Source organism: Trichosurus vulpecula, chromosome 9 (assembly GCF_011100635.1).
Source record: "Trichosurus vulpecula isolate mTriVul1 chromosome 9, mTriVul1.pri, whole genome shotgun sequence".
Classification (NCBI taxonomy): Eukaryota; Metazoa; Chordata; class Mammalia; order Diprotodontia; family Phalangeridae; genus Trichosurus; species Trichosurus vulpecula.
In genome coordinates, this window is record NC_050581.1 from 10,995,823 (window position 1) to 11,023,336 (window position 27,514).

At 39.6% G+C, this 27,514-nt stretch overlaps 1 protein-coding gene across 1 annotated transcript in view; it reads right to left on the reverse strand.

Moving 5' to 3' along the window:
- Positions 1-27,514, reverse strand: part of PRUNE2 (prune homolog 2 with BCH domain) — a 267,872-nt gene that overhangs the window by 37,311 nt on the left and 203,047 nt on the right. Inside the window, exons 10-11 of the mRNA XM_036739295.1 lie at positions 14,347-14,426; positions 11,461-11,661 (exon numbers count right to left, since the gene is read on the reverse strand). Coding sequence (XP_036595190.1) covers positions 11,461-11,661; positions 14,347-14,426 — 281 coding nt within the window. The remainder of the gene's footprint in view (positions 1-11,460; positions 11,662-14,346; positions 14,427-27,514) is intronic.

The window sequence follows — 27,514 nt, forward strand, 5'->3', positions numbered from 1 at the left end:
AGTAGAGAAGACATCTTTACTGCTCACTAAAGCTAAGGCCTCAACCTGTGCCTTTATTTTCATTCTTTCCAACCAGTATAAGTCCAGTGGAAAGATCCCCGGATTTAGTTTGTATTGTTGTTTAGTCATTTCTGACTCTTTTTGACCCCATTTAAGGTTTTCTTGGCAAAGATACTAGAATGGTTCACCATTTCCTTCTTCAGCTCATTTTACAGATCAGAAAAATGAGGCAAACAGGGGTAAGTGACTTGCCCAGGATCACACAGCTTGTAGGTATCTGAGGCCAAATTTGAACTCAGGTCTTCCCAACTCCAAGCCTGGTGCTCTATCCACTATGCTACGTAAATGGACTCAAAACTCACCTCTACTGCCTACCGTTTGTATGACCTAGGGGACATCATCTAACACTCTGCCCCTCAGTTTCCTCATAAGGAAAATGAAAAGATGGGCTAAATGATTTTTAAGGCTGTTTCAGGTCATAAATCCTTTTGTTCTGTGACTTTGTTCCCTCAGTTATTCCTTCTCTCTCATGAATGAATCTTCAGTCTCTCCTTCTCCACTGACTCTCTCTCATTTGCCTACAAATTCTCTTGTACTACCTAATCTTTAAAAAGAACGATTCCTCTAGTTCTTTTATCTCGACCAGCTACTACCCATCTCTCTCTTCCTCACTAAACTTCTTGCAAAAGTTACCTATATGTGGATTTCAACTTTCTCACCACCCACACTCTCTCTAGTCTCTTGCCATTTGGTTTTCTAACCACTTTACTGAAAAGTTCACCTGGGACTAAATCCAAAAGCATTTCCCCCCCAGTTTTGACCTTTTTTGATTTGTTTTGTAGTTTCTGATACTATTGGTCATCCCCTCTTCCTATAAGATATCCTGGTTCTAGCCTATCTTTTTAGGCTTTCACCTTTATTTTCTTTAAGTTCCAACCAAATTAGCCTGGTTTATTTTACCCGACCTCCCATTTTCCCATCTCTGGGCCTTTGAACAGTTACCTCTATTCCTGGGATGCTCTTCTTCTAAATTCTCCCTCATGGAAACCCTAGCTCACTTCATGGTTCAGCTTGGCTTCCAGTATGTAAGCCATACTTTCTGGATTTCCTCTGGAGAGAAATGATTACTTTTCTCCTATATTAATAGCCAGTTTTTGAATTGGGACTAAGGTTTTTCTCCTTCCTTTTCTTCACATAGAAATCAATTTCTGTAGGCTATTTAGACAGCCTTTGAAGTTCGAGGCTGATAATGAGATGAAATATTGGGTGAGAAGCACCCAACTGGGAAAATTTAGATCAGAAATTTTTGTATAGACAGGTCTGGGTAGAGGTAGATTCCTCCTTTTGTCTAGATTACCTTAGATGGTTTGGGATGGATATAGATAAGTCTCTTTGTCTAAGACTGAGTGATCAGTCATGTTCCCTGAGACCTTCATTAGAATAAGTCCACCTCTCATCATAATATTCATTTTCTCATTACTCGTTAAACAATCAGAGATGATTTACACTCTCAGGAACACCCACTCTTCCAAGGGCATATAAGCATTGAGTGAGTTCCAGGAATCGTCTTTGGTTTATAAGAGATGGCCAAATAACCATCCTTTTATTAATTATTTATTTGTGTAATTAATAAAATTATTAATTACCCAGAAACTCTGTCTCTTGAATTTTTTATACATCACAATTTTTCTCTATGAGCACCTTCTCTGCCTCTAGGCAGTCCTTTCTCTAATGCATCCTCCAAGTCCCTTCTCCAGTAATCTTTTGGTCGTTCATGGTTCTTTCCTCTCCCTTAACCCCTATATCTAATCATTTACTAAGTATTACTGGTTCTAGCTACACAACATTCCTTGCATCTTCTGCAAAGACACAGGGATATGGGAAATGCATGTTGACCCTTCTTTCCACTCACATGGCTTCCAGTTCAGGTCTCCATCACCTCTCACTCTGATTAATTTAATTGCCAGCTAACTAACTTTCTTTTTTCCAGTTTCTCCCCTCTCCAGTTCATCATCCACACAGCTGCCAAAACAATTTTTTCTAAGGTAAAGCTCTATCTGCTACATCACTCTGCTATCAAAAATCTTCATTGGCTCACCATTGCTTATATTAATTAATACCTTCATTTTAAAATTAAATTTTATTTTCAAGTCCAAATTCTCTCCCTCCTACTCCCCCATCCACAAACACACACTTTTGAGAAAGGCAGAAAAATAAAGTCCATTACAAACTTGCATAGTCAAGAAAAACAAATCCCCACTTTGGTTATGTCCAAAAAACCAAACCAAACCAACAACAAAAGCTTCAGTCTGTACCGAGTCCATCACCTCTCTAATGGAGGTCACTGTTATTTTTAGGACAAACCAATCTCCTTAGTCAAGTATTTAAGGCCCTACACAACTTGTCTCCAACTTACCTTTGCAGTCCCATGTCATACTGCCATCCTTCATGAACTCAAGCTCTAGACAAACCCAGCCATTAGATTTCCCTAAACTCAAGGATCCACTTCCCAACTCTGCATTTTCAGAGGCTGTCCTCCTGTCTGGTGCCCAGTGCCTACTCATCTCTTCCTCCCAGAGTCCAAGGAAGGGGCTCTCTCCTCTGGGAAGCTTTCTCTAACCCCATCAGTTGTTTGTGCTTTCTCCTTCTTCAAATTATCTTGCATTTGCTTATTTGTGTATATGGTTCCCCCCCCAGTATTAGAATTTAAGCTTCTGGAGGGTGGGGCAGTCTCACTTTTGTCTGTACCTTTAGCGCACCATGCGAATACTACGTAATGTTTCTTGAACTTAATTTGTAATACGCGCTGTGATTATGTCTCTCCTCTATTCAAAGAAGTTTTCCACTGACAATAATAAATAAAGAATAAATATTTGATCTTGGTATTTAAGCCCTCCATAATCCTGTCCAGCTCTAGGTCTGTAAAACTGGAGTTCTCTCTGTGCTTCTGTTTTTGCCGTTATTTAGTCATTTTCCATTGTCCCACTCTTTGTGACCCCATTTGGGATTTTCTTGGCAAAGACACTGGAATGGTTTGTTATTTCCTTCTCCAGCTCATTTTACAGATGAGGAAACTGAGGCAAACAGGATTAAGTGATTTGCCCAGGGTCACACAGCCAGTAAGTGTCTGAGGCTAGATGTGAACTGAGAAAGAGGAGTCTTCCGGACTCAGAGCCTGGTACTCAATGCACTATGGCACAACCTCTGCCCCTCTTACCATCCTATATCTTTGTGCCTTCACCCGTGTTGTTTTCCCCTACCTGGAATGGGCTTCCTTCTCCAGCTCATCTTACTGATAAGGAAACTGAGCCAAACAGGATTAAGTGATTTGCCCAGGGTCACACAGCTAGTAAGTGTCTGAGGTCAGATTTGAACTCTTACCATCCCTCATCTTGGTGCCTTCACCCATGTTATTTTCCCATACCTGGAATGGGCTTCCTACCAATCCACCTGCTAATGTTTCTCTCCTTGAAGGGTCTACTTAGATGCCACTTCCTCCAAGAAGTTTTCCCTAACCCTGCCCAGATAAAACTGGTTTTTCCTTCAAATTCTTTGTAGTACTCTGCCTGGACTTTTTGTTTGTCTTTTTGTTTACCACGGTCATTTGTCTACTGGCCCTTCCCTCTAAGATACTGCAAACTCCTTGAGCACAGGGACTGTGGTGTTTACATCTCTAATTTGAATCATAAAATCATAGATTTAGAGCTTAGAAGTCACTGAATTCAGCCCCTTCATTTCACAAATGAAGAAACCGAGATCTAGAGGGTTTAAGTGACCTGCCCATGGTCACACATTTAGTTACTCAGTCAATTAGCATTTAGTTAAGTGCCTACTATGTGCCAGGCACTATGCTAAGCACTACTGAGACAGAATTTGAACCCAGGGCCAGTGCTTCTCCCCTCTACACAACACATCATAGCCAGTATAGCATAACCATCCAGTAGGCATTTAATAAATGCTTGTTGATTTTATTTGAATTGATTTTTATGAACTGAGAGCCAGCAGCAAGAAGTTTACTTTCTAAACACAGGCAAAAGAAACCTGGGCACCTTCTCAAATGGAAAATGGCCCAACATTCCTTTCAGAAAAGTGGTGGCTTAAGCAAAGTCACTAAATTTCAGTTTGGAGAACAAAGAGGGAGGACAGCAAATGGGTGAGTCTCTGTAATTCTCATAATATGCTTATCTGAAACATTCAGCCTTAAAAAATTCTTCATCTTTTCTCTATCTCCTACCAAGTTCAAATGCCAATGTACTCTAATATCATTATATTGTCAAAATTCGAATTATGGAAAATACCATGAACAGAACAGCTTTGCTGTTGATTTGGAAAACAACAGTAGAAGTGGGTCATCAGCATTTCTGCCAGTGGAGATTTTCAAATTTGTAAGCTCAACAAAATGGAGCATTATAACAAATGCAAATTTCCCTTAGTGTGAAGGATGATCCTTCTAGAATGTTTGCTCCCTGTTCTATATGACACTTCTAATGTCCTTGGTATTTCATTAAACTTTTCTTTGTCATTGCTGTTCTGAACCTCTGATTGCGATTCTGTAGGGAACTCCCACCATGGAAACTTCCTCATTCTACAAACGTACAGCTCGTCTGTAACATATAATCTTAAGATTACATGTCCCTGGGAACTGAGAGGTTAAGAGACTTTGCCAAGATCAGTCAGCTAGTGGTTGTCAGAAGAAGGATTTGAACTCAGATCGACCTGAGTCGAGCTAGTTAGATGACTATCACGCCACGCCTCTAACCCCCCTAAAGAATTTTTTTAAAATTACCTTTAAATTTTTGCACTTAAATGTTTCTGTTGCCTAATCGTAAATATTTTTGTAAATGGCATGGAAGTGAATAAAAGACCTCTAGAAAAAAAATGGTTTGACTTAGAATGCTTTAGTGCTTCTATTCAAGTCTGGAAGTTTTTCCTCACCTTCTAACATTTTTATTTAAAGTTGTGAGTTCCAAATTCCATCCCTTCCTCTCTCCCTCCCTTCCCCACTCCCTGAGATGGTAACCAATCAGATATAGGTTATACATGTGCAATTATGTGAAAAATTTCCATATTAGCCATTTTGTACAAGAAGATTTGATTAAAAGAAAGTGAAAATAGCATACTCCAGTCTATATTCAATCAATATCACTTCTTTCTCTGGAAGTAATTGGTAATTTGGAATTATCTTGGATTACTGGTTTGCTGAGAATAGCTAAATCATTCACAATTCATTGAACAATATTGCTGTCACTGTGTACAAAGTTTGCTTCAGTTCATGCACGTCTTTCCAGGTTTTTCTGAAATCATCCTGCTTGTCATTTCTTATAACACAATAATATTCTATTACTATCTATACCACAGCTTGTTTAGCTTTTCCCCAATTAATGGGCATCCCTTTGATTTCCCATTCTTAGCCACCACAAAAAATAGCTGCTATAAATATTTTTGTACAAATAACTCCTTTTTTGGATCTCTTTGGGATATAGAACTAGCAGTGATATTGCTGGATCAAAGGGTATGTCACAATTGTATAGCCCTTTGGGCATAGTTAAATTTGGGAGTTTTTAAAACCCCAAACAAAATAATATAATGGGCAAGACCATTTGGTGGAATAATTTAGACATTTTTTATATTAACTAATGAAAAGGATGTTTCAAACAGTGCATATTTAGTGAAAATTACTGGATAAACAGAAGTCTGATGTTTTCTATTTAGTCTTAAAGAGGGTCATACTTTCACGGGTCACATTTGCCAGTTTTGGCAAGGTGGGTGGGATAAGAGGTTGCTGGAGAAGGGAGAAGCCCTTGGAACATGTAGAGGAGCATAGAAAAACAAATAAACAAACCAAAACCAAAACATGTTACTTGATCCCCTGCATAAACATTACCCAAAGTTATCCTGTTATATGGGAGGTCAGGGTGGTGCCTGGAGGTGGGGCTGGAGAGGCTTACCACTGACAACTAAATAAAGTATAAATGTTTGACCTTGGTATTCAAAACCCTCCATAATCCTGCCCAACCTTATTTCTTGCTACTCCATTCCTACAAAACTGGATTTCTCTTTGTGTTCCCATTTTGGTCCTATCACCCTTCCTCTCTGGGTCTTCACCCATGCTGTTTTCTCATACCTGTAATGGGCTCCCTCCCAACCCATCTGTTAGCATTTCTCTCCTCCAAGGCTACAAAGGCTACCTAAAGTCACCACCATTCCTTCTTCAGTGTTTATACATTTTCTTAATAGTGACAGGTGGTAAATTACATAATGTTTTTCATTTTGGAAGTTCTCATTTTAAATTGTGTGGAGTAAGGAACAGGTAATCATAGGATCAGAGGTGGGCTTTAGATGACATCATCTCATTCAGCCTTCTCATCTGGGAGAGGAAACTGAGGTTCAGTTTCACTCAGAAGTAAAAGTCATCTAGCTAGTCAAAAACAGAGGTGGAATTCAAACCTGTCTCTAAAACCAGCAAGCTTTCCTATTCAATTCGACAACCCTTATCTTCCTTTAAAAATAGATTTTATTTAACATTTTTCCATCATCTCGATTTCCCCCTGTAGTTCTTTCTTTGCTGTAGCTATTTTCTATAGGATTTAACCTGAAGAAGATTCAGTAACGGCCCTGAATTATGACTTGTCTATTTCCCATTTGCACCTTGACCTCCAGATTGGGTTGTGAAATCTTAGAGAAGATATTATTTTCATCTCTTTTTTGTGTGATGCAGCATGAGTAAATATTCTACAAACATCTGGCAAATGAATTATTGGAGGAGTCAGACTAGAGTGGGATCTAGCATCACCTCCAGTGTTTAGCAGTGTCTTAGATACAGTAGGCACTGAATGTATGCTTATGATCAGAGGACTATGGGGTTAAAGCTAGAGAGGATCTCAAAGACAACCCGGTCCAACTTCTTCATTTTATGGAAAAGTGAAACCTCAAGAGTAACTTTCCCAGGGTTATGCACAGGGGAGTTCTAAGAGTCAAACGGGATAACAGATGCACAGCGCTCTACAAGCCTTAAAGTGCGTCCAAACGTCAGCTATTATTGTCATCACTTGTTGTTGCTGTTGGCCTGCTGTTACCAGGCCTCCAGACTGGCCACTTAAATCCGACACACTTGCCAGTCGTGGCATCCATCACTTTCCTGATGTCATGGTGGGAGAGCATGGCTTAACACACCACAACCTAACTACATAACCTTGTTCTATAGAATTTAGAGCTAGATTGGACCACAGAGGCCATCTTGTCCAGCCTCTACCTTTTAGATAATCACACAGGCAGTACATATCAGAAGCAGGATTTGAACCCAGTGCCCTGACTCTGGACAGCATCAGTTGTCTTTTTGACTAAGTAATACTGAGCTGGATGGTCTCTAAGGTACCCTTTTTTGAGGGTGTGTGAAATTCTACATATGAAAGTCACATGACTGACTTGAGGGGCAAAGAAGTAAGGTTACAGACAGGGTTGGCTGAAGCCAGCTAATAAATGTCTCTGAAGAGCCAGACTTTTAAATTTTCAGGGTGAGCATTTATGCCTTGGAAACAAAAAACTACAAATCAGGGCTTGGATTCATTGTTTTGTTGAGATAGTCTATAGCCTGAAGAAAGTGACAGAGAAAATGTTAATATTGTAAATTAAAAATGTATCATGCATACTTTTTTTTTGAAAGCTGGTTGTTAAACATATATGAGCACAACCCCGGGCGTGGTTGGCTTTTTGCTGCAACCTTCTATAAACCAGTGGTCATGGACACCTTTGGTAGCTTGGTGAAGGGAATGGACACCTCAGAATAATTTTTTAAAAGCATGAAATAAAATACATGGATTACAAAAAAACCTTAGATTGTATAGAAACACAGTTACCAAAACATTAATTAAAAAAGAAGTCTATGATTTATATCAAATCTTTTGCCTTCTCAATAAGGGGGGATAGGAGGGGAGGAGACATTGGAACTCAAATTAAAAAAAAAAAACAAACCACCCGAATATTAAAAAAAAAAGTCCACAGGCTCAGGATTAAAAACTGTTGCTATAAAGTGTGAGATATTTAATAGGCACATGGTTAATATTTGCACAATGTGTACATATTAACGGGGGAAGCATGACACAGTGGAAAAAGCACCAGATCTGGAACTAGAAGAACTCTGTCACTCCATGCTTGTGTGACCTTGGGCATTAACCACTTCAAGGCCCAATTTTCATCAACTAAAAAATGAAAAGGTTGAACTATATGATCTCAAAGGTCCCTTCTGACTCTAAATTCAGGATCCTAAGATCTTATGTAAGTTCCTTCCCAACTTGAAATCTACATTCCTCTGATCCCAACTGGAAAAGCCCAGGAGGCATCCCCTTCATTTAGGTCAAAAGTGCGATAGAAAGTCATACGATGCCCCAGGCAAGTGGGAGCTGATTTGGCAAGCAGACAAGTTTTAGGCCTGGGGGAGAGCCGGAAAGTTGAGTCTTTGGAAAGAGTTTCAGGCAGCAGAGTCCGATTGTGGCACGTTCCGTTCCCACTATACTTAGAGGCTCTGTTTCTCTTTTCTTCATCCCCCAAGTTTGGAAGCCTGGATTTTCTGAGAACTAGTGAAGGCAGTAGGTAGAACAAAACCAGAACCCTAGATCCTAGGGAACCCAGCTTTTCATCCCTTTATTTTTGTCTTCGTTTTTAATTTTATGCCATTTCTGTCCCTCTCTTAATCTTTCTCAATACCCTTTCAGGTTTCTTGTCCCATCCTTTTATCCCTTCTGCCTGCCTACACATGCTATCTCACCTTAAATTCTACATTCTGCTTCTCTCGTTGCTCAGCAATGGAAATTAAGATTGAAAGAAAAGAAAAAAAAAGCAAAGCCACAGAATTATTTTATGTCTAGTCTATTTGTCTCCTAGATCATAAATTTCTCATGTCTATGTCTTTGGGTTTAATCATATAAGCATCAAGACCACTTAGTGTGCTGTAGTATTCTGCTTAGGTTTTTTTTCCTGGTCTTCACTTTTATGAAATTGGCTTCTCTGACTGAGCAATCTGTTGACCCACAACATGGTCTTTTGGGTCAAGAGTTGGATGATTTAAATATATACATATACATATGTATATATATATATATATATGTATACGCACGCACACACACATATACATATATATATATATATACACACACACTTGATAGGGAAACTCAAATTAAGTATTTAAGCATACAGCCATAATTTATTATTACATCAATTCATTGTCATTCAGCAAGCACTTACTTGTTAACTACCTATTCTTCCACAGGCACTATGCTAGTTATTGGGGTCAACAAGACAATATTCTCAGCCCTACCTCTCTACTTTGATTTGGGATTCAATAACCTACTAAATTTAAATAGCCCCTCAAGTTGGAATAATAATAGGAGGGGGAACTGAGAGGTTAGAATGGTGCTTTCTGCTAGGGGTTGTCTGTTATGTGATGCATAAGGCATTACCCTATTTATTATTCATAAAACATTCGTACAGATATACCAAATAAACCTCACAACCTGTTTATATCATATATGCCCAGTTCAAAGGCACATGCTAGAGGCAGACCATTTTTAAAAAATTGTTTTAAATTTTAAATTCACTTTTCAAAATTGTTACTATTAATTGCTATCCATGCAGCTTCAATACCTCTCTTTGAAACGTCACTAACTTCTATTTCTAGCCTGTTGACTCAATTTAGTTTCCGTATCATTCCCTTTCATGCATAGGCTCTCATGCACCTAGCATTGTCAGCCCTTTGTAGGGTCATTGCTTAAAACAGCATTTGAACCAACTAATTGCATTTTAAGATCCGTATGAATTTGAAGAATCACCTTCTAGTTAAAAAGATGTATCAACTGAATTTTCAGGGTTAAAAAAAGACCAGTGTTCTGATAGTTGGGCTGGTTCTTTCTACAGAACAGTGTCAAAGGAAAATAAAGGGAAGGGGCATGTCAGCAAGTGATGGTTTTAATTACCAGCTTTCTCCAACATTACCCCTTTGCTAAGCACTTTTACTATTTATAAAAAGGACGGGTTCCTACAGCACTGCACAGCCCTCTGGGATGCCCAGCAAGGAGAGGAAAGGAAGAGCGGGAGGAAGAAGCTGAAGGGTACACACTGCAGCTGTACTAAATGAAATTTGAAGAAGTAGGAAAGAAGAGAGAGGAGGAAGTGGGATGGGCAGGAAATCTGAAATCGATGAAATCCAGAGGGAGGCTGAAGAATGCTCTCAAGAATGGGAGACCTTCTTTCCCTAGAAATTTAAATTCGACCCAAAGAGCTGAGTACTTTCCTAGCCATATGCATTCATGAATATGACCAGAATTCACCAATTCTCTGTGTAAACACTAACAAAATGGAGCAGAGTCATACAAGAAAGATACTTAGAAAGGCTTGCTGGTGGGCTATTCCCCTCTTCCCAACTCTCCCAATGCAACCTTTCCTAATTACATTCTTGGGTTATGTGTGTGTATGGACTAAACCTATGATTGCAATGGTATAAGGAACTCCCTTTCCCAATGCAGGTTGCCACCTGCTCTATAACTTGAGATAGTCTTAGAGACTTGCCTGGAGGGTATAGGGAGGTTAAGTGACCTGCCTAGGGTCACAAGGTCAATATATGTCCAGGGCAAGAATTGAACCCAGGTCCTTCTGAGGCCAGCTCTTGATCCACTAAGCCAAACTGCTTTTCAACTATGTTCTTAAAACAATTCAAATACTAGCATTAATATAGGCCGAAGAACTAAGGAACACTGTAACTGCAGTGTATGCTATTTCTCTTATAAGACTTGATTTTTTTCTACTCTCTTCTCTTAAAAAGGACAGAAATTCTCATAATCTCTTTTTAAAAAAAATATCATGACTTCTGAAAATTCCATACATCTTAAATAAACTCCTCTGTTATTAAGTAAGATAGAATTTCCATGACGTAATTCTTAAAATAAAAGCTTTACACTTATACAATGCTGTATTGCTAAAGACATATTTAGAGCTTGGTCCAAACTTCAACAAGCCAGAAAGAAAGAATGCAATGCAAATGCTGACACATCATGCTCAAGGTTTTAATGACAGTCAATCATTCAACCAGCCAATAAAAATATATTGGCACTTATAATGTGCCAGGTTCTGTGCTAATCATATCAGAGGCTAGTTCCTTTTCTTTGACAGTAAGTGTGGACTTCCCCAGGTCACAGGGGCTCGTCAAGAGTCAAGGGTAGATTTCCTGAAGGGAGTTAAGCCAGAGAAGGCTATTTTGGGCCTCTGTGCTACTTCTTCTCAATCTCATGTCATTTTCTGTAACCACCTCTGACCTCAGACGTGAATGGCAGCTACTAGAGATTATGGAAAGTAGCCAAGGATAACAGGTACAGATTGAGGTAAATAAAATTTTTACCACTAAAATTCTAACTTGACTTACTTTCCCTTCAATCTCCCTTTGCCTTTAATCTCACCAGCTTAGTACATTACCGTGGACAGTGTATTCAAAGGAATCCGCCTCATCAGGGGTGTCCAGGTCATCCACGTTGATGTCAATTTCATCTGGGCTATCTAGGTTATCATCAGAGAGAACAGATCCTTCACTCTGGTCCAGGGAAAGGTTGATATTTGGGGCTGTGAGCTTTATCCTCCGGGGATGAGAGCCATCAAGATCCAGAGAATTAGGTGGTTCTACAAAGACAGCAGAACAGCAGTATTAACACAGGCCAGTTTTATCTCATTGATAACAAATTCCCTTTGGGACATAAGGGCCTATTGAGGAGTTTTTTTTAAACTTTTTTTTAACTTTCAAAAAATTTTTAAGCGTTTTGTTTTACAGATTATTCCCACTTTAAGAAAGGTTTCTTATAAAAATTAAAACTAATAAAACAGTGATTTCATATGAAAATGCATGCATTTCATATCTGTACCACTCCCTCATCTCTCTATTTTTTAACAGAAATCTATTTTTTCCTCCCTCCCACTCCTATCCCATTAAAAAAAAGAAAAGAAAAAATAAATTTCTTTTAACAAATATATGCAGTCAAGGAAAACCGATTTTATCAATGGCTGTGGAAGTCAATTTCCCATGGTAACACAGCTTGTAAATGTTAGATGTGGGACCTCAACCCAGGCTTTCCTGACTCTTAGTTTGGCATTCTGTCCACTATAGATACATTAAAATGGCTGTTCTTTATTTAACATCATCTTAGTCAGTCAGAGATACAGCAAAAAAAAAAAAAAATTACTGACCCATCAGGCCTAGTTGGCCTCACTATACTCCTGCATATTTAGAATGCTGAACTTGGGAGTCAGAAGCACCTGAATTCAAATTCTTCCCCAGGCACTTACTACCTATAGGACCCTGGGAAAATCTCTCTCATTTCCAGTAAAATAAGAGGGATGGACCTGATGGCTTCTATATTCCTTTCCAACTCTAAATCTATGATCCTAGGAACACTAACATTCAGCATTACAGCCAGTGAGGAGACTCTCACTACTCTTGCTAATCCCTACAGATGTTTTCATGTTCGTATATCTTTATGTTCCAATGCTCCCCCATGTCAAGTAACTGGATAAACGTCCAGAAGCAGAGGTAGGTGGGTACAAGTGGGAACTATATCAACTTTTCTGGCTGTTCTTCAATACTGTAAACCAACTACTGTGCTTTCTTTACATGTGGGCCCCAGCCCCAGCCCCTCAAGACATGCATAACAGGAACAAGACCAGATTTTCACATATACACAGGTTAACCAATAAACCCCAAGAACTTCAACTTCCTATTCATTCTCACTCAAACCTCAGGTGGTGCCTATAAATGAATAGCCTGAATGTAACTCAGGGTAGGTTATTCCTGAAACAGGTCTTTTAATTGTGCAGACTCAGGAGCCACATTTTATTTTCAGTAACTTACCCACAAACCCTAGAGGGTGGGCCCCCAAAGTGGTTTTACATAATTAGGGCATTGAACTGAAACTGACTGCCTCCTAGCTACTCTATTTCCTGTAAGTTTTTCATCTTTTTAGCATAGATTTCCATGAAGACTCATAGAATCACCATATGATAGAGTTAGAAGGGATGGTGGAGATCATCTCATTTAATATTCATCTTAGACATGAGGAAAGTGAGGCCCAAAAGGATCAAAGCTTCAGGGGACATTAGAGATCACCCCAACCCGCTCCCAACTCCTCATTTTACAGGGGCGTAACTACAGAGGCCCAGGGGGCTTAAGTGACTTGTTCAGATTTAATGAGTGGCACAGCTGTGACGTAAACCCCAATCTTTTGACTTTCTCCATTATGTTGTTGTTCAGTCATTTCAGTTGTGTCCAACCCTCTGTGACCCCATTTGGGGTTTTCTGGGCAAAGATACTGGAATGGTTTGCCATTTCCTTCTCCAACTCATTTTACAGATGAGGAAACTGAGGCAAACAGGGTTAAGGGTTAAGGCTGAGGGTCACAGAGCTAGTAAGTGTCTGAGACTGGATTTGAACTTGGGAAGATGAGTCTTCCCAACTCCAGGCCTGGCACTCTATCTGCTGCACCACCTAGCTGCCTTTTCCATTATACCACATGGCTTTTTTGTTTAGTGAACTAAATCTGGCAAATCTGGACAACATATTAAAAAGCAGAGACACCTTTGCAACAAAAGTCTGTCTAATCAAAGCTATGGTCTTTCCAGTAGCAATGGATAGCTTTGAGAATTGGCCTATAAGGAAAGCTGAGTGCCACAGCATCGACACTATCAAATGGTGGTGCTGGAGGAGATTTTCGAAAGTCCCTTGGACAGCAAAGAGGTCAAATCAGTCAATACTTAAAGAAATTAATTCAGGCTACTCACTGGAAGGTCAAGTGCTGAGGCGGAAACTTAAATATTTAGGCCACATAACAAGAAAATATGACTCACTGGAAAAGACCCTGATTTGGGGGAAAATTGAAAGCAAAAAGAGAAGGGGGTGGTAGAGGATGAGATCTCCTGGAAGCAACGAACATGAGCTTGGACAGATTTCAGGAGGTAGTGGAGGATGGAAGGGCCTGGTGTGCTATGGTCCATGGGATCACAAAGAGTAGGAGGCAACCGAACAACAACAAAACACAACAGAGCAGACAATAATCATAGCAACCAAAAGCCCTCAGAGATGAAGCGGGGACATAAGAGATGATATGGCTCCAAATGCAAATTAGCATTGGTTAAATCGACTACGAAATTAACATAGGAAAATAAGTCTAAACTCGCAGCAAACTCTGCCCCTCCCCTCCTTTTTTTTCCCTAGCAAGAAAGTGTTTGTTAGAAGCACAGGAAGTATTCTTCTCACTGAATAGTTAAATGTCTTGGGTGTGGAATGTTGCTAGGAGAATGAACTAATGTTTTTCTCACCAGGTCTCATGTCTGCAGAATTGGGACTTAGCTCTCCCTCTTCAAAGGGGATGTCCATTCCTACATCATCTGCTAGCGGTCTGGAAAAAGCAAAACAAAGAGTTAAAAAGAATGGCTATTTCGGTTGTTGTTTTCTTTCGAAAGGTACCCAAAGATTCTCTGAAATGTCTCTGCTTTCCTCGTGGAAGAGGTGGGTGAGGACAAAAATTTGAGGTTACATCTAGCGAAGGGGCACTTAGGGCAGGAGCAGAGTAGGTCCAGAGAGAGAGGTCAGGGAGAGACTTACCTGGTTCATTTCTTACCCATCCCTTCCAGACTGAACTCTTCCTTGTGACAAAGAAAAACAGGCAGTGAGTTATCCCTTGTTAGGGAAAGGAAGGGTTCCATTTGGAAGGTTCCAAATTTAATTAATTTTCTTGCTAACTAGTTTCTAAATTGCAAAAGGAGTAAAAGCGCCATCAAAATGTAACTGTAACAAAATTTAAGTTATACAACATTTAAAAATCATATCTTAAATTTATATCTCTTCCAAGTTTCATTCCCATTTATCACAGCTGCCCCACCCATGGCACAAGTCTGGTTATTTTCCCCAGCCTACAACTAAGCCTAATTTAGGTTTTCAAATTCAAGGGAGGTGTTTTCCCAGTTGTAAGAGATAATATCTATGACTGTTTGCTATACTCTACACAGTAGCCAGTCATCCCCTTTACCTGAGGTGGATAAGAATTTTAAAATTTATCACAGAAAGTCTCAGAAGCAGGAGAGGTTGGGGATATTACTTTTGTTTTCTATTTTTCATCTTATCTAGGCACATGCAAGATACCATATAGACATGTTATCCCAGGATATATCTTTGGACTTTCCCTTCAGCATCTAGCATAATGGACCCTTGGAAATATATGTGCATATATATGTATATAAGCAACATATGTCTCTGTGTGTATATACGTGTGTGTGTATACAATATTTGGCGCTTGGGGATATACACACATATATAATTTATTTATGTGTGTATACATATACATACATATATAAACAGTTTTCAAGAGATTTACCAATAGCAAATGACATGAAAACATATTCCAAATCAATACAGTAAAAATTAGGGAAATCCCCATCTCATTGCTTTCACATCTTGAAGTGAAAGAAAGGGGAACTGGTTGGTGATTAATTTAGGGAACTAATTTAGAGAAATGCAAATTTTTAAAATTCAGATTTTAACTTATTTCTTGCTAATTGGGCAAGATCTAAAAAGATGGGAATGGTCTATTTTAGAGGGGCTATGGGAAGACAGACACATTGGAAAAACAATGATAGAGTTGTGAAGATGTGGTTCAGTTACTTTATATTTCAATTTGAATTAGGCAGAAAAGCCATTAAACTCTCTATGTACTTTAACTCTGCAATTCGACTACTGGGCATATGGCCCAGAGGAGGCAAAGGCAGAAACAAAGCTCTAATAGATGCCAAAATATCCATTATGTCAGCAAAGAATTGGAAACAAAGTAGGTGTCTATTAACTGAGGGACTGTTGAAAACATTATGCTATATGAATGTAATCAAATATTATTTTACAATAAGAAAACATGAATATGAAGAATATAGAGAAACAAGGGAAGGTGTGCACGAATGATTGCAGAGTGAAATATATAGAACCAAAGCAACAATATACACACAATTAAAAAGCTGAATTCTGAGTACATAATGGAAGGAAAGAAACAAGAATGTATTAAAGCACCTACTATGTGTCAGACACCATGCTAAGCGCTTTACGAATATTGTTATTTGATCCTCACAGCTTCCCTGGATGGTAGTTGCTATTATAACCTCCCTTTTACATTTGGGGAAACTAAGACATAAAGAGGTTAAGTGGCATGCCCAGGATCACACTAGTAAGGGTCTTACGCCAGATTCGAACTCAGGTCTTCCTGATTTTAGTCCCAGCACTCTATTCATTGTACCACCTAGCTAAGGAGGGGGGACTCCAAACCACCCCAAAACCGGAGAGGCCCTGGAGAAAATGTAATGAAACCCACCTTCCCCCTCATGGAGGGAGGGAGACAACTAGACCACATTATTATATACACTGTCAGACAAGATTTCTGCATCAGATATTTTTGTCTAATTGCTCTTATTTGTCACAAGGAAAAGTTCAATCTGGAGGGGATAGGTAAGAAATAACTATGATGCAAAGAAAAAGCTATTAATAAAACATATTTTTTAATTTTAAAAAGAAAAAAAAAAACCCTCTGCTGGGAGCTGGGCATTCAGAAGTGACTGTAACATCAATGACTCATGTTTATATAGCACTTTAGGGTTTACAAAGCACTTTCCCTCCCAATGAATCCAAAAAGTATCATTATCCCCATTTTACAGGTGAAGAAACTGACATTTAGGTTAAGTAACTTGCTCTGGGTTACACAGCTAATAAGTGTTGTTACCAGGGTTCAAATTCCAGTGTTCTGACTCCAAGACAAGTGTCCTTTCTAGTATGTTACACGTACAGTTGAGAAAGAGAGATAGATAGACAGACAGACGGACGGACAGACAGACTCCCCGATCTCCAGGGTCTTGTAGGGAAATGAGACATTTACAAAAATAATTATGGTATATTTATTAGAATGAGATAAACGCATACATAGGAGAGGACAAACAGGAGTAAGTGATTTGGGGAGAGATCAGGGAAGACCATTAATAAAGGAATGTAAGAAACCACCAGGGTTAATTTTACATCTGAAGCTTGTGGGATAATTTTAATTTAAAGCAATATTTATTCAGAACACCATGTGACTTTGTAATATCCCATAATGTGGGGCAGATCCTTATATGTAAGGTATTCTCCTTCTTGATATAGTCCCATTCCCGTATCTACATTGGGTCCAAGCAATTCTGGGGTCTGGTTGGGTTTGTTTCTCAATCATTTCAGTTGTGTCTGACTCTTTGTGACCCCAGGGGGGTTTTCTTGGCAAAGATACTAGAGGAGTTTGTCATTTCCTTCTCCAGCTCATTTTACAGATGAGGAAACTGAGGCAAACAGGGTTAAGTGACTTGCCCAGGGTCACACAGCTGGTTAAGTGTCTGAGGCTGCATTTGAACTCAGGAAGATGAGTCTTCCTAACCCTAGGCCTGGCGCTCTGTGCACTGTGGCACTACCTAGCTGCCCCTTTGGGGCCTGGAGCACTTGAGGATTTGAGAGGCCTTTGGGCCAGGAGCAATGAATAATAAAAAATGTGTTTAATTATACTAATATAATTTATATGTAATATATTTATATTTATGTATATACATTATATTATACTATATTATACTACATTATATTACATTATATTATATTTTTATGTAGTTACAAAGTCGCTAAATTTCATTGCTGGAGAGACTGTTTTAACTGCATTTCGCACCTCCTCCAGCACCCAGCCCGGTGCTCTGCACACAGCTCCACAGAGGTCTGTTTAATGAGCAATGTAAAATCTCAGTCAGAACGGTAAATCATTAACCAAACTTAACGTAGGCGCTAACCTGAATCACATTTAGGATGATTCTTTAAAGTATTAATTGGCTAATCAGCAGGCGTTTCTTTAGCAGCCACTCTGTGCCGAGTCTCACATGCAGCCTGCCCTCAAGGAGTTTCCATTCTTTTGGATTATAATGGCTCCATTTCAGGAAGCAGGGACCTCCTCAGGGCCCAAGATTCAATGGAGGATCTCAGAATCTAAAGACTCCCTGGTCTATTTGTGCCTGCTGACCATCCGGAGATAGCTTACAATAAGTAACCAGCTTTGTGGGGTTTAACTCAAATCCTATTAGATGAATGTATTCACTTTAAAGAAAATATTTTCTATTTTCAAGTCCTAACTAATGGCCCATGGCAAGTGTGCTTGGTTGATTGGAAGACACACACACACACACACACACACACACACACACACACTACTCTAATGCCACCCAACACAGCAAGTCTTATTATATACTCTATTCTAGGGGCTCCAGAGACAGGACAAAACGAAACAGTCCTTGCCCCTCGAGGAGCTTACTTTTTATTAGGTAATATAACAAGTAAGAAAGCAAATATACAGATATATAATCATTTGTGGAGGCAGAAATACTGACAATTTGAGGGAATCTTTCATAGGAATAATGAATAAATGAAAAAGCATTTATTAACTGCTTGCTGTGTGCAGATATTATGGTAAGTATTGAGGATGCAAAGAGAAGCAAAAATAAATAATCATAAATAATTGATCATAAGCGTGTTCCCTTTTTTTCCTTTGTATGATAATTTCTCTAATAAAAATAGAAACTACAGAAGGCATTATAAGGATACTCATGAAAATAGAATGAAAATTAAAAGCAAATACAAAAAAAGCAAAGAAGCAAAAAAAATTAAGGACACGTGTATTAATTCTAATATAAAAGAAAAGCGGCCTGAAGCAGGGATTCTCAACCACCTTCATGTCACGGATCCCTTTGGCATTCTATTGAAGCTTATGGAACTGTTCTGAGAATGATGCTTTTAAATATCTTGAGTAAAATACATAGAATTGCCAAGGAAACAAATTATATTGAAATATAGTTATCAAAATATTAAATAAGTTCATGGACTCCAGGTTACGAACCCCTGAAAAGGCTATATAGGTAAGATTAAACTTGGATTCTTCTGTGGTTTTCATCATTATGCTTCATTAATTACAGATGCATATGCTATTATATCCTGACAAAAAGTTTGTTGACAGTTAAGATGGCCACCACTTGGATGCTCGTTCAGTGCTGAACAGTCTAGAGGGGCTGACAAACTTGTGTGCTGAAAGGGAGTTGATGGGGAAAAGGTCTTTGTTTTTCAGATCCCTAGGGGAAAAAAAGTAAAATAAAACATATCCTATCAGGGAGCTGCAGCAAAATCAGTGGCTGGAATGGAAAAAAGGAAAGTGTGGAACATGAAGGAAGGGAGTGGAAGGAAAGAGGGGTAAACGAGTAAAGTGAAAAGTAGGTGAAATAGGAAAGGTTGGGAAAAGAATTAAGAGCATGCTAGGAGCAGGGGGAGAAATTAGCACCAGGGCTAGAGGAGGGGACAACTTGAGGCTAGAGATCTGAATTGTACTTACTCTAATCCCTTTAATATAATTCTATTAATTCGGTAATTTTACCATGTCCCCTGAGCAGCAAAACACAGGATTTAGTGAAGAAAGGTATGAGCAGTTTCTTAGACCAGGTGAGTAATCCTGCCACTGTCTCACCACTCGGGCAGATTACTCCATCCACACTGAACAACTGATTAGCGTCTGAACTTTCTTGGGGTCAAAAGTGTCCATATAGAGGCTGATGATGACAAACAAAAACCCAGCAATGAGGACAGGGTCCTGTAAACACCAAATGACACTGTTCTGATTGCTAAGGAAAGATCGCCGGTCTATCTCTGCTCGACTACACCTTTGCTTCCACCTAGAGGTTGTGTCCAACACTGTGACTTTTAAAGGAGATGTCTGAGATACCCAGGAAGATGCTTTGGGGTTTGCTTTCTGCCCTGGCTGACCTATCTATTTCCCATATGCTCAGCCCACATTTGGGATCATGCTCATGGCTGTACGTTGTGTGTGTGTGTGTGTGTGTGTTTGTGTGTGTGTGTGTGTGTGTATGTATTGTTTGATAAATAAGCTTGACATAAAGGACAAGAAGTCACCAGGACAGGGATCAGAAGCACAGACAAATGTATTGCATGAAGTGATATTTTGCATCTCTGTATCACATGATCATTATAAAGCATGCTAACAGCAGCTGTGGGGAGGGGGGGCGGGTATGGAGGTAAACTGGGTCAGATATCCACTTAATGGAGGACGAGTGCATATTATGAGGAGATAGCTGAACCTTGGGAAATCCTTTCAGTCACTGTTAATCCCTGTACCCCCTGACCTTAGGTCAAGTAGAAAAACCAAAGCAAGGCATATTTTATGTCTGTTTAGCATTTCTAAATTTAAAGGAATCAGCATTTTTTTGGTGGAACTGGGTTGAATTGTTTGAAACTGGATTTCTTTTAACATGAAATGAGCAATGAATTAAACTTGGAAACGCCGCACGCCTCTGGATGGTCATGTTTCCTGACGGGCAGGTACGATGAGCAGCAGGCAATGAAACCTTGCTGGGAGTAAAGCATCCTGTAGGCCGCTCAGCCAAACGGGCAGCAGCATAAAATGGTCAAGGCCAAGGTAAAGAAACATGTTTTTGCAAAGTTTGATGTTCTTTTGTGGAGTGAGGGAATTCCCACTGTATTCTCTGGGGGCTCTTCTGGTCTATGTTTCCTGGACTGATAAAAAAGATTTTCTCTGGAGACTGAGTGAAAGCAAAAATAATATGCGAAATGATTTCCTTAGGATGACACGAAGTAAACTTTTCAAAGCTCAACTCTTAAAGGATTCCAAGTTAAGAATTCCTGATTAATTGATCATGCTTTTAGATATCAGCTATGTGCTTTGCACTGTGACAGGACTAATTAGACGCTGATTCAGACCCTGCCCCTTCCTATGAAATATCTAGTCTTCTTCAGCACCCCTGAGCGGACTCAACACACGGAATGACTGTAGGAGGAATAGAAAGAGTGTCTTTTAATGATGCACTGAGTTCTGGGAGCATCCTGTCTCACAGGACCATCATGAACTTCCTCTTCCTGCCCTGGAACACAAGATTCCCTCAGGATTCCGATTCTAGCTTTGTCCTCTGGTGCCTGTAACTGGACTATGTGTACCCTGACCCCTCCAGATTCTGGTAGTATCTCTTGGTTTATCTCTTCGCCCCTCTATCCCTTATATCCCTCAGTATCGACGGTCAAGTCACATAGACTTACCCCGTTAGGTAAATATGTCAAATAAAGGACCCTTCACATTGCATCCCTGGTCTCTTCCAAGAAGGCCTTTAAGTCCCAGCACCAGCAAAGCCCCTAGACTCAGTTTAATTAGCCACATAGCAGCATCAAGGGGGAGAAATCTGTTTCTGGACAATAAGCTATGCCTGCTATTTTAGATCACTCATTCCAGTGATCAACTGTCCACAACCACCCAGCACTGCCTCCTTGCCTCACTCTAGGACAAACAAGGATAGTAGAGTCAGAAGGCGGAGAAGGAGAGAATAGAATGGGAGCTTCAATAGGAAAAATAAGGCGGACCTGAAAAAGCAGATGAAAACGAAGGATGGAAATTAAACAACATCTAGGCTCTTGAATCGATAGCTCTTCTTCCTGCGAAACTTGTACAAGTCATAAATTTCCAATCTTCCATCATTCAGATATAAAATAAGGAAAGGAAGCTTGCTTAGAATTAGGTATAAGGATTCACTGAGTTGTGTTTGCAAAGCACTGCCCAAATTCTACCATCTCCCACTGTGTATGACTCATTCCCTGAGGAAAAGGCAGACGTTTCTGAGAGCACAGTCACCCTTTCAGACCACTGGGCCATCGTTAATTAATTATTTGGGTTGTGTAGTAAATTCCCTCCTAGCTTGCAAACGTACCTGCTATATGGACTAGGAACACTGACAGCAATGAGGATGCATAAACCTTCCTCACCCCCCAAATAGGGAATGGCCAGTTTTTGAATCAATTAATCAACAAACATTTATTATATGTTTACTATGTGCCAGGCACTGTTCTAAGTAGTCATTGGGCATACGAGCAAAGATTAAAACAAATTCTATTGCCTTTAAAAGCTCACATTCTAACGAGGGAGACAACATGCAAAACAACTATGTACATGTATATATGCAATATCTCTTATGCATGTAGATACATACTGTATATATTTATTTACACACAGTATATTTGAATATATACTGTATAACTTCACTTTGACCCCAAGGGAAGACACCTGGGGAGAAGAGCAGGAAGGGGTGAGGAGAAAGGAAAGGCCTCTTAGAGAAAGTGAGATTTGAGAGGAATATCGAAGGACTCCAGGAATATCTTTCTTTTCCTAATCCTAGCTAAGCTTATGCATTCTGCCTATGCTGGTTAGTCCAAAATTTAGCCTTGGCTGGTCCAGAGGAGAAATTGAATTGAATATAATTTTCTTAGATTGTACTCTTAAATTCTAAATCTTTTAAATTCCATTGTTGTATTTGTCCTTAGTTCTCGAAGAGGACCATGACATCAGGAAATGATGACATGACTTGCAGTTGACTTTGATTTGAGTGAGAGAGGGCTATGCAAGGTCACCAGCCTCATTTTCTCTTCCAGAGCCATCTGGGTCCAGTGGCCTGATATTCACCAGGATGAATGGAGATGGCCCAGGATGCATTAGGAGACTCTAGTCCTTTCAGGCTAAGGTCTTTTTAGGTTCTCACTTTGAGTGAGGTAATGCCCATTCAGTGATTTAAGAAGTTAATCAAGGCCTCTTTAATGAAAAACTAAAAAAAAAAAAAATCAAACGGGGTGGCGGGGCAGGGGAGACAGAAGATTCTCAGGGTTCCTGCCCAAAAGAGAAACAGTACACATACATTCACTGAGCTAGGAGGGCAGGGACCTGTTGTGCAATCTATGAGCTCCAGAGTGAGTTGAGTTTAAGGCTATTCCTGGTTTTTGAGAAAGAAATCTAGCCAGTAATTCAAAATTAAGGAGGCATCCTTCAGTCATCGAAATGTACCTTCCTTTTAAATTCCATACAAATATTTAGAGAACTTTAGGTGCCAAGAAATCTTTAGAAAAAGCTAAACCACCATTTGAGTTGTTTATTAGTGGGAACATACCATCACTTCCCACTCCCCAATCACTAGAGTCATGGCTGTTGTTCCATATAAACACAAAAAAGTGTGGGCAGAAGAATGGATAACAGAAAACCCCACCCTAAAGGCTCAAGTTTCTTAGGATGGAGGAGGCAGTACCCAGATTTTGATAAGGCCATTCCATGGAGGGTTACACCCAGTGAGCTGCCTTTGGGGTATTTTTATCATAGCCCCTTCTCCCTTCCCTAGAGCAGTTGCCTAGTTGCAAGGGAAGACTGACTGTCTTTTGCAGGCCTGGTGGCTAGTTTTTAAAGTTTTCTGATCCTATTTGCAAGGGAAGAAGGAGAAGGCAGAATGGAAGAAAAGCAGATTCAGAGTCAGAGATCAGAATACTGGTTCAAGTACTCCACGACCTGTATCATTTAACCTTAGCGGATCCATTCCTCTTCTATAAAATGGAATCACTGAAAGACATGATCTCTCAGGCCCCCTTCAGCTCAAAATCCGATGATTCTGTCAGCCTTTAAACAGTATGACCCTAGCCCAAGTGAGATACATTTCGACAGTCTTTTTTTCCTTTCTCTGCTTTCTTGCAGTTTTTCTTCCACCTTTTCCCTGTTTCCCTTTTCTTTTTTTTCTTGGTTTAAGAATTCTCTACTCTGTTCATTCTCTACTCCGTTCACCTTGCTGTTCATTTTTCAACTGTGTGTGTGTGTGTGTGTGTGCGCGTGTGTGTGTGTGTGCGTGTAGCTTTTTTCCCTCTTCTCAATGACACTACTGTGGTTTTATATAGCATTTCTTTCCAAAGGGCTTGACACATTTTCTATTAGTCTAGTCAAATTTCACAATATCCTTGTGATGCAGGTGTCATGGTCCTTGCCTCACAGATGAGAAACCAAAGTACAAAAATGACGTGATTTGCCTCAGGTCCTACCATGAGTTGTGCACACAAGCCTAGACCCCGGATTCTCACGCTGTACTCAGTCATAATATTCTCTATCATCTCAGTTTCATCGCCCATATCTCCCTTCACCTCTCCGGGTCTCTGTTTCCTCCTGTCTATAAAATAAGAGTGTTGGACTAGATGAACTCCAGGGTACATTCCAAATCTAAATAGATAACCTTAGGAATTTTAAGGCTAGAGAAAGCCTTTCTCGGTGCCATTTTTTCCACAGGTTCTAGCAACTCTGACCTCCTGAATTACTCTACCATAAACGATTTCTGACAGGCCTGGGAAATGCAAACTAGAATAGAATATAAGTGGGAGAACGGGTGGGAATGAGTATTTATATGGTGCTTACTAAGGGCCAGGCACTGTGCTAAGCAATTTTTACCAATAGTAATCTGATTTGATGCTTTCAACAACCCTGTGAGTGAGGCAGGTGCTATTATTATGGCCGTGTCACAATAAACAGAAGTTAAGTGACCTACCCAGGGTCACACAGCTAGTAAGTGTCTGAAACCAATTTGGAAGTCAGTTCTTCCTGACTGCAGGCCCAGCACTCTATCTGCTGCCCCTAAGTAGGGTGTGGCATATTTCCTTCCTTTAAATTCACTTGTTCAGTGCCACCACAGGGGAAATATTTAATACAGGAACCCCAGGGGTACTGTATGCTTTCTGATTTAGAATCTGTTACCTGATATAGCATCACAGACTTCTAGAATGTCAGAGCTGGGGATGAGTGAGGGACCATTTAAGTCCAACCTCCTTATCTTAGAGATGAGGGAACTGAAACCCGAGAAAGACCAGTGACTTCTCAAGTTCACTCAGTGATTTAGCGACAATTAGAAGAAACATTTTTCAAAACTCAGAAAAAGAATATTTTGAGATTTTTTTTACTCCATCGCCCCAGTTTTCTTTGCCAATATTCAAAGTATAATTAGTCAGTGAAGAGTCTTAATTGTATATATTGCATACCTGGTGTAAGTCCCAGCACAACACTGTGGGAATGGCGTTGTGTAGTGGGGGAGGGGGAGAGGAAGAATGCTGAACTTGGAGTCACTGAACCTGAGTCTGAATCCAGCTCAACCATTTATGGTGTGACCTTCACCTCTCTACAGATGTTTCCTCATCTGTAAAATGGCAGGCTTTGGCTAGGGGTGGGGAACCTGTGGCCTTCTAGGTCCTTGGGTGCAGCCTTTTGACTGAGTCCAAGTTTTACAGAACAAATCCTTTAGTTAAGGGGATTTGTTCTGTGCAGTTTGACTTCAGTCAAAGGGCCACACTTGAGGACCTAGAGGGCCACATGTGGTCTTGAGGCCACGAGCTCCCCACCTCTGTGATGATCTCCAAAATCTCTCCCAGCTCTAAAATAAGATCTATCAAAAAAGATTGTGATTCTTCATGACAATTAAGACTGCTGTCCTTCATCTACTGTACCAGGAAGGAAAGCTGTTTTCAACTAAACTCACTGTTAGACCCATCTCTCTTCTTCTTGTCTTCTTAGACGAGATGCATGTACATGTGTGTATGTCTCTATATGTAACATATATCTTGTCTATAGACACACATGTGGATATACGTAGACATATTTCTTGTCTGTATCCGTGCATGTGTACGTAGGTACGTAAAGGTATACATTTCTGTGTATATACACATGCCTGCACACGTATCTTGTCTAGAGACACATTCATGTGTACACGTCTATACACACACACATACACAAATGTCTTGTCTATGTATATTTACGTTTATGTACACATGTATTTACATGCACATATACACAGTACATATCTCTTGTCTATATGCACATATGTGTGCGTATCTATGTACACATACACACATACGGTACCTATACACACAGATGTTGTTCAGTCATTTCTGTCATGTCTAACTCTTCATGACCCCGTCTTGTGGTTTTCTTGGCAAAGATCCTGGAATGGTTTGCCACTGCCTTCTCCATCTCATTGTACAGATGAGGAACTGAGGCAGACAGAGTAAATGACTTGTCCAGGGTCACACAACTAGCGAGTGTCTGAGGCCAGATTTGAACTTACAAAGATGAGTCTTCCTGAATCTCAGCCTAGTGCTCTACCCTGTGCCACCTACCCGCCCCAGATACAAAATATATACAAATATAAATTACATACGTGTGTGTATATATATATATATCTACATACACAAACATGTACATGTGTGTATGTACAAGTACACATGGAATTTATAGGTGTATATTTTATATTTATTTAAAACCATACACATTTCTGTATATATACACACATGCATACATATATGCATATATGTGTATATTGTGTACATGTGTATATATTTACAATGTGCATATATTTGTATATATTTTGTATTTACTTATCTCTATACACATTGCTTCCTGCCAATATAATTTCCTTATATGCCTATATGCATGTTTATGCATACACACACATATAAATATATATATATATATATATATATATAAATTACATCAGACTATCAAGTAAAAGACAGCCATTAAAATTATTTTAAAACAACATGGAGCACAAATTTCTCTCTGATAATAGTACTTAACTAGATGTGCTTAGAAGAAAAGCGTGAATAAATACATGCATTATTCAAAATGCATCCATTTTTTAAAGAGAGACTTTTGCCAGGTACAAATTGGAAATAAAGTTAAAAATGAAAGTGTCTGGTTTCTAAAAATTAGTCAGTATGATCACACTTTAAGAAAAGTCACTTAGCTGGCCTTCTGGGCCTGCAGAACGGTGGGGAATGAGAAAAGGCAGAGAAAGTGACTGTGAGAGATACAGAAGGAGGCAGCAACAGAAATAGCAGGAGACACATCTAGTAAAAGGAAATGTGAAATGTGTTGGGGGTGGGGGGGAGAGAGAGAGAGGGGTGGGGAGGGAGAGGGAGAGAGAGGAAGAGAGAGAGAGAGAGAGAGAGAGAGAGAGAGAATCCAGAGGTGTTTGTGGCTTTCTGCTGATTTATATAGGAAACATGGAGGAATTGAAATTCAAAAGGTCTTTATCTTTTAGATAGAATATGAAAAGAATGCCTCAGCATCTCATGGTTAGCTCACAAACCCATGGAAGTAATACTCTCTGAAGCTCTTAGGCTATAGAGGCCACAGAGTCGCACAGTTCCTGATGTTATTACAGCTAAGAAATTTTCCTAATATATTTGTGCAGCACTGTTTTTTAAATTAGAAATATTTTAGAGCTTTTAAAACTGCAAATATATTTTTATGCCATCTTTGTCTTAAATCCCTGAAAGTTGGCAAAATTAAACTTAAACATTAACAGCATCTCAGGGGAATTCTGCTGTGATGAAAAGCTCCTTGTGTTTCTTGTGAAAAACAGCCCCACTACCCTGAGTACTTTCTAGGCCTACATTCTTCCTTGATTTTTTTATTTCCTGGGCTGAAGCAGCCCAAGAAATTAAGATAAACAAATTGTTCTCTGGTGTATTTTTAATAAAACAACTTCTCAGTTCACTTCTATACATAACTACATAAAAATAACTGATTGGTGCTAC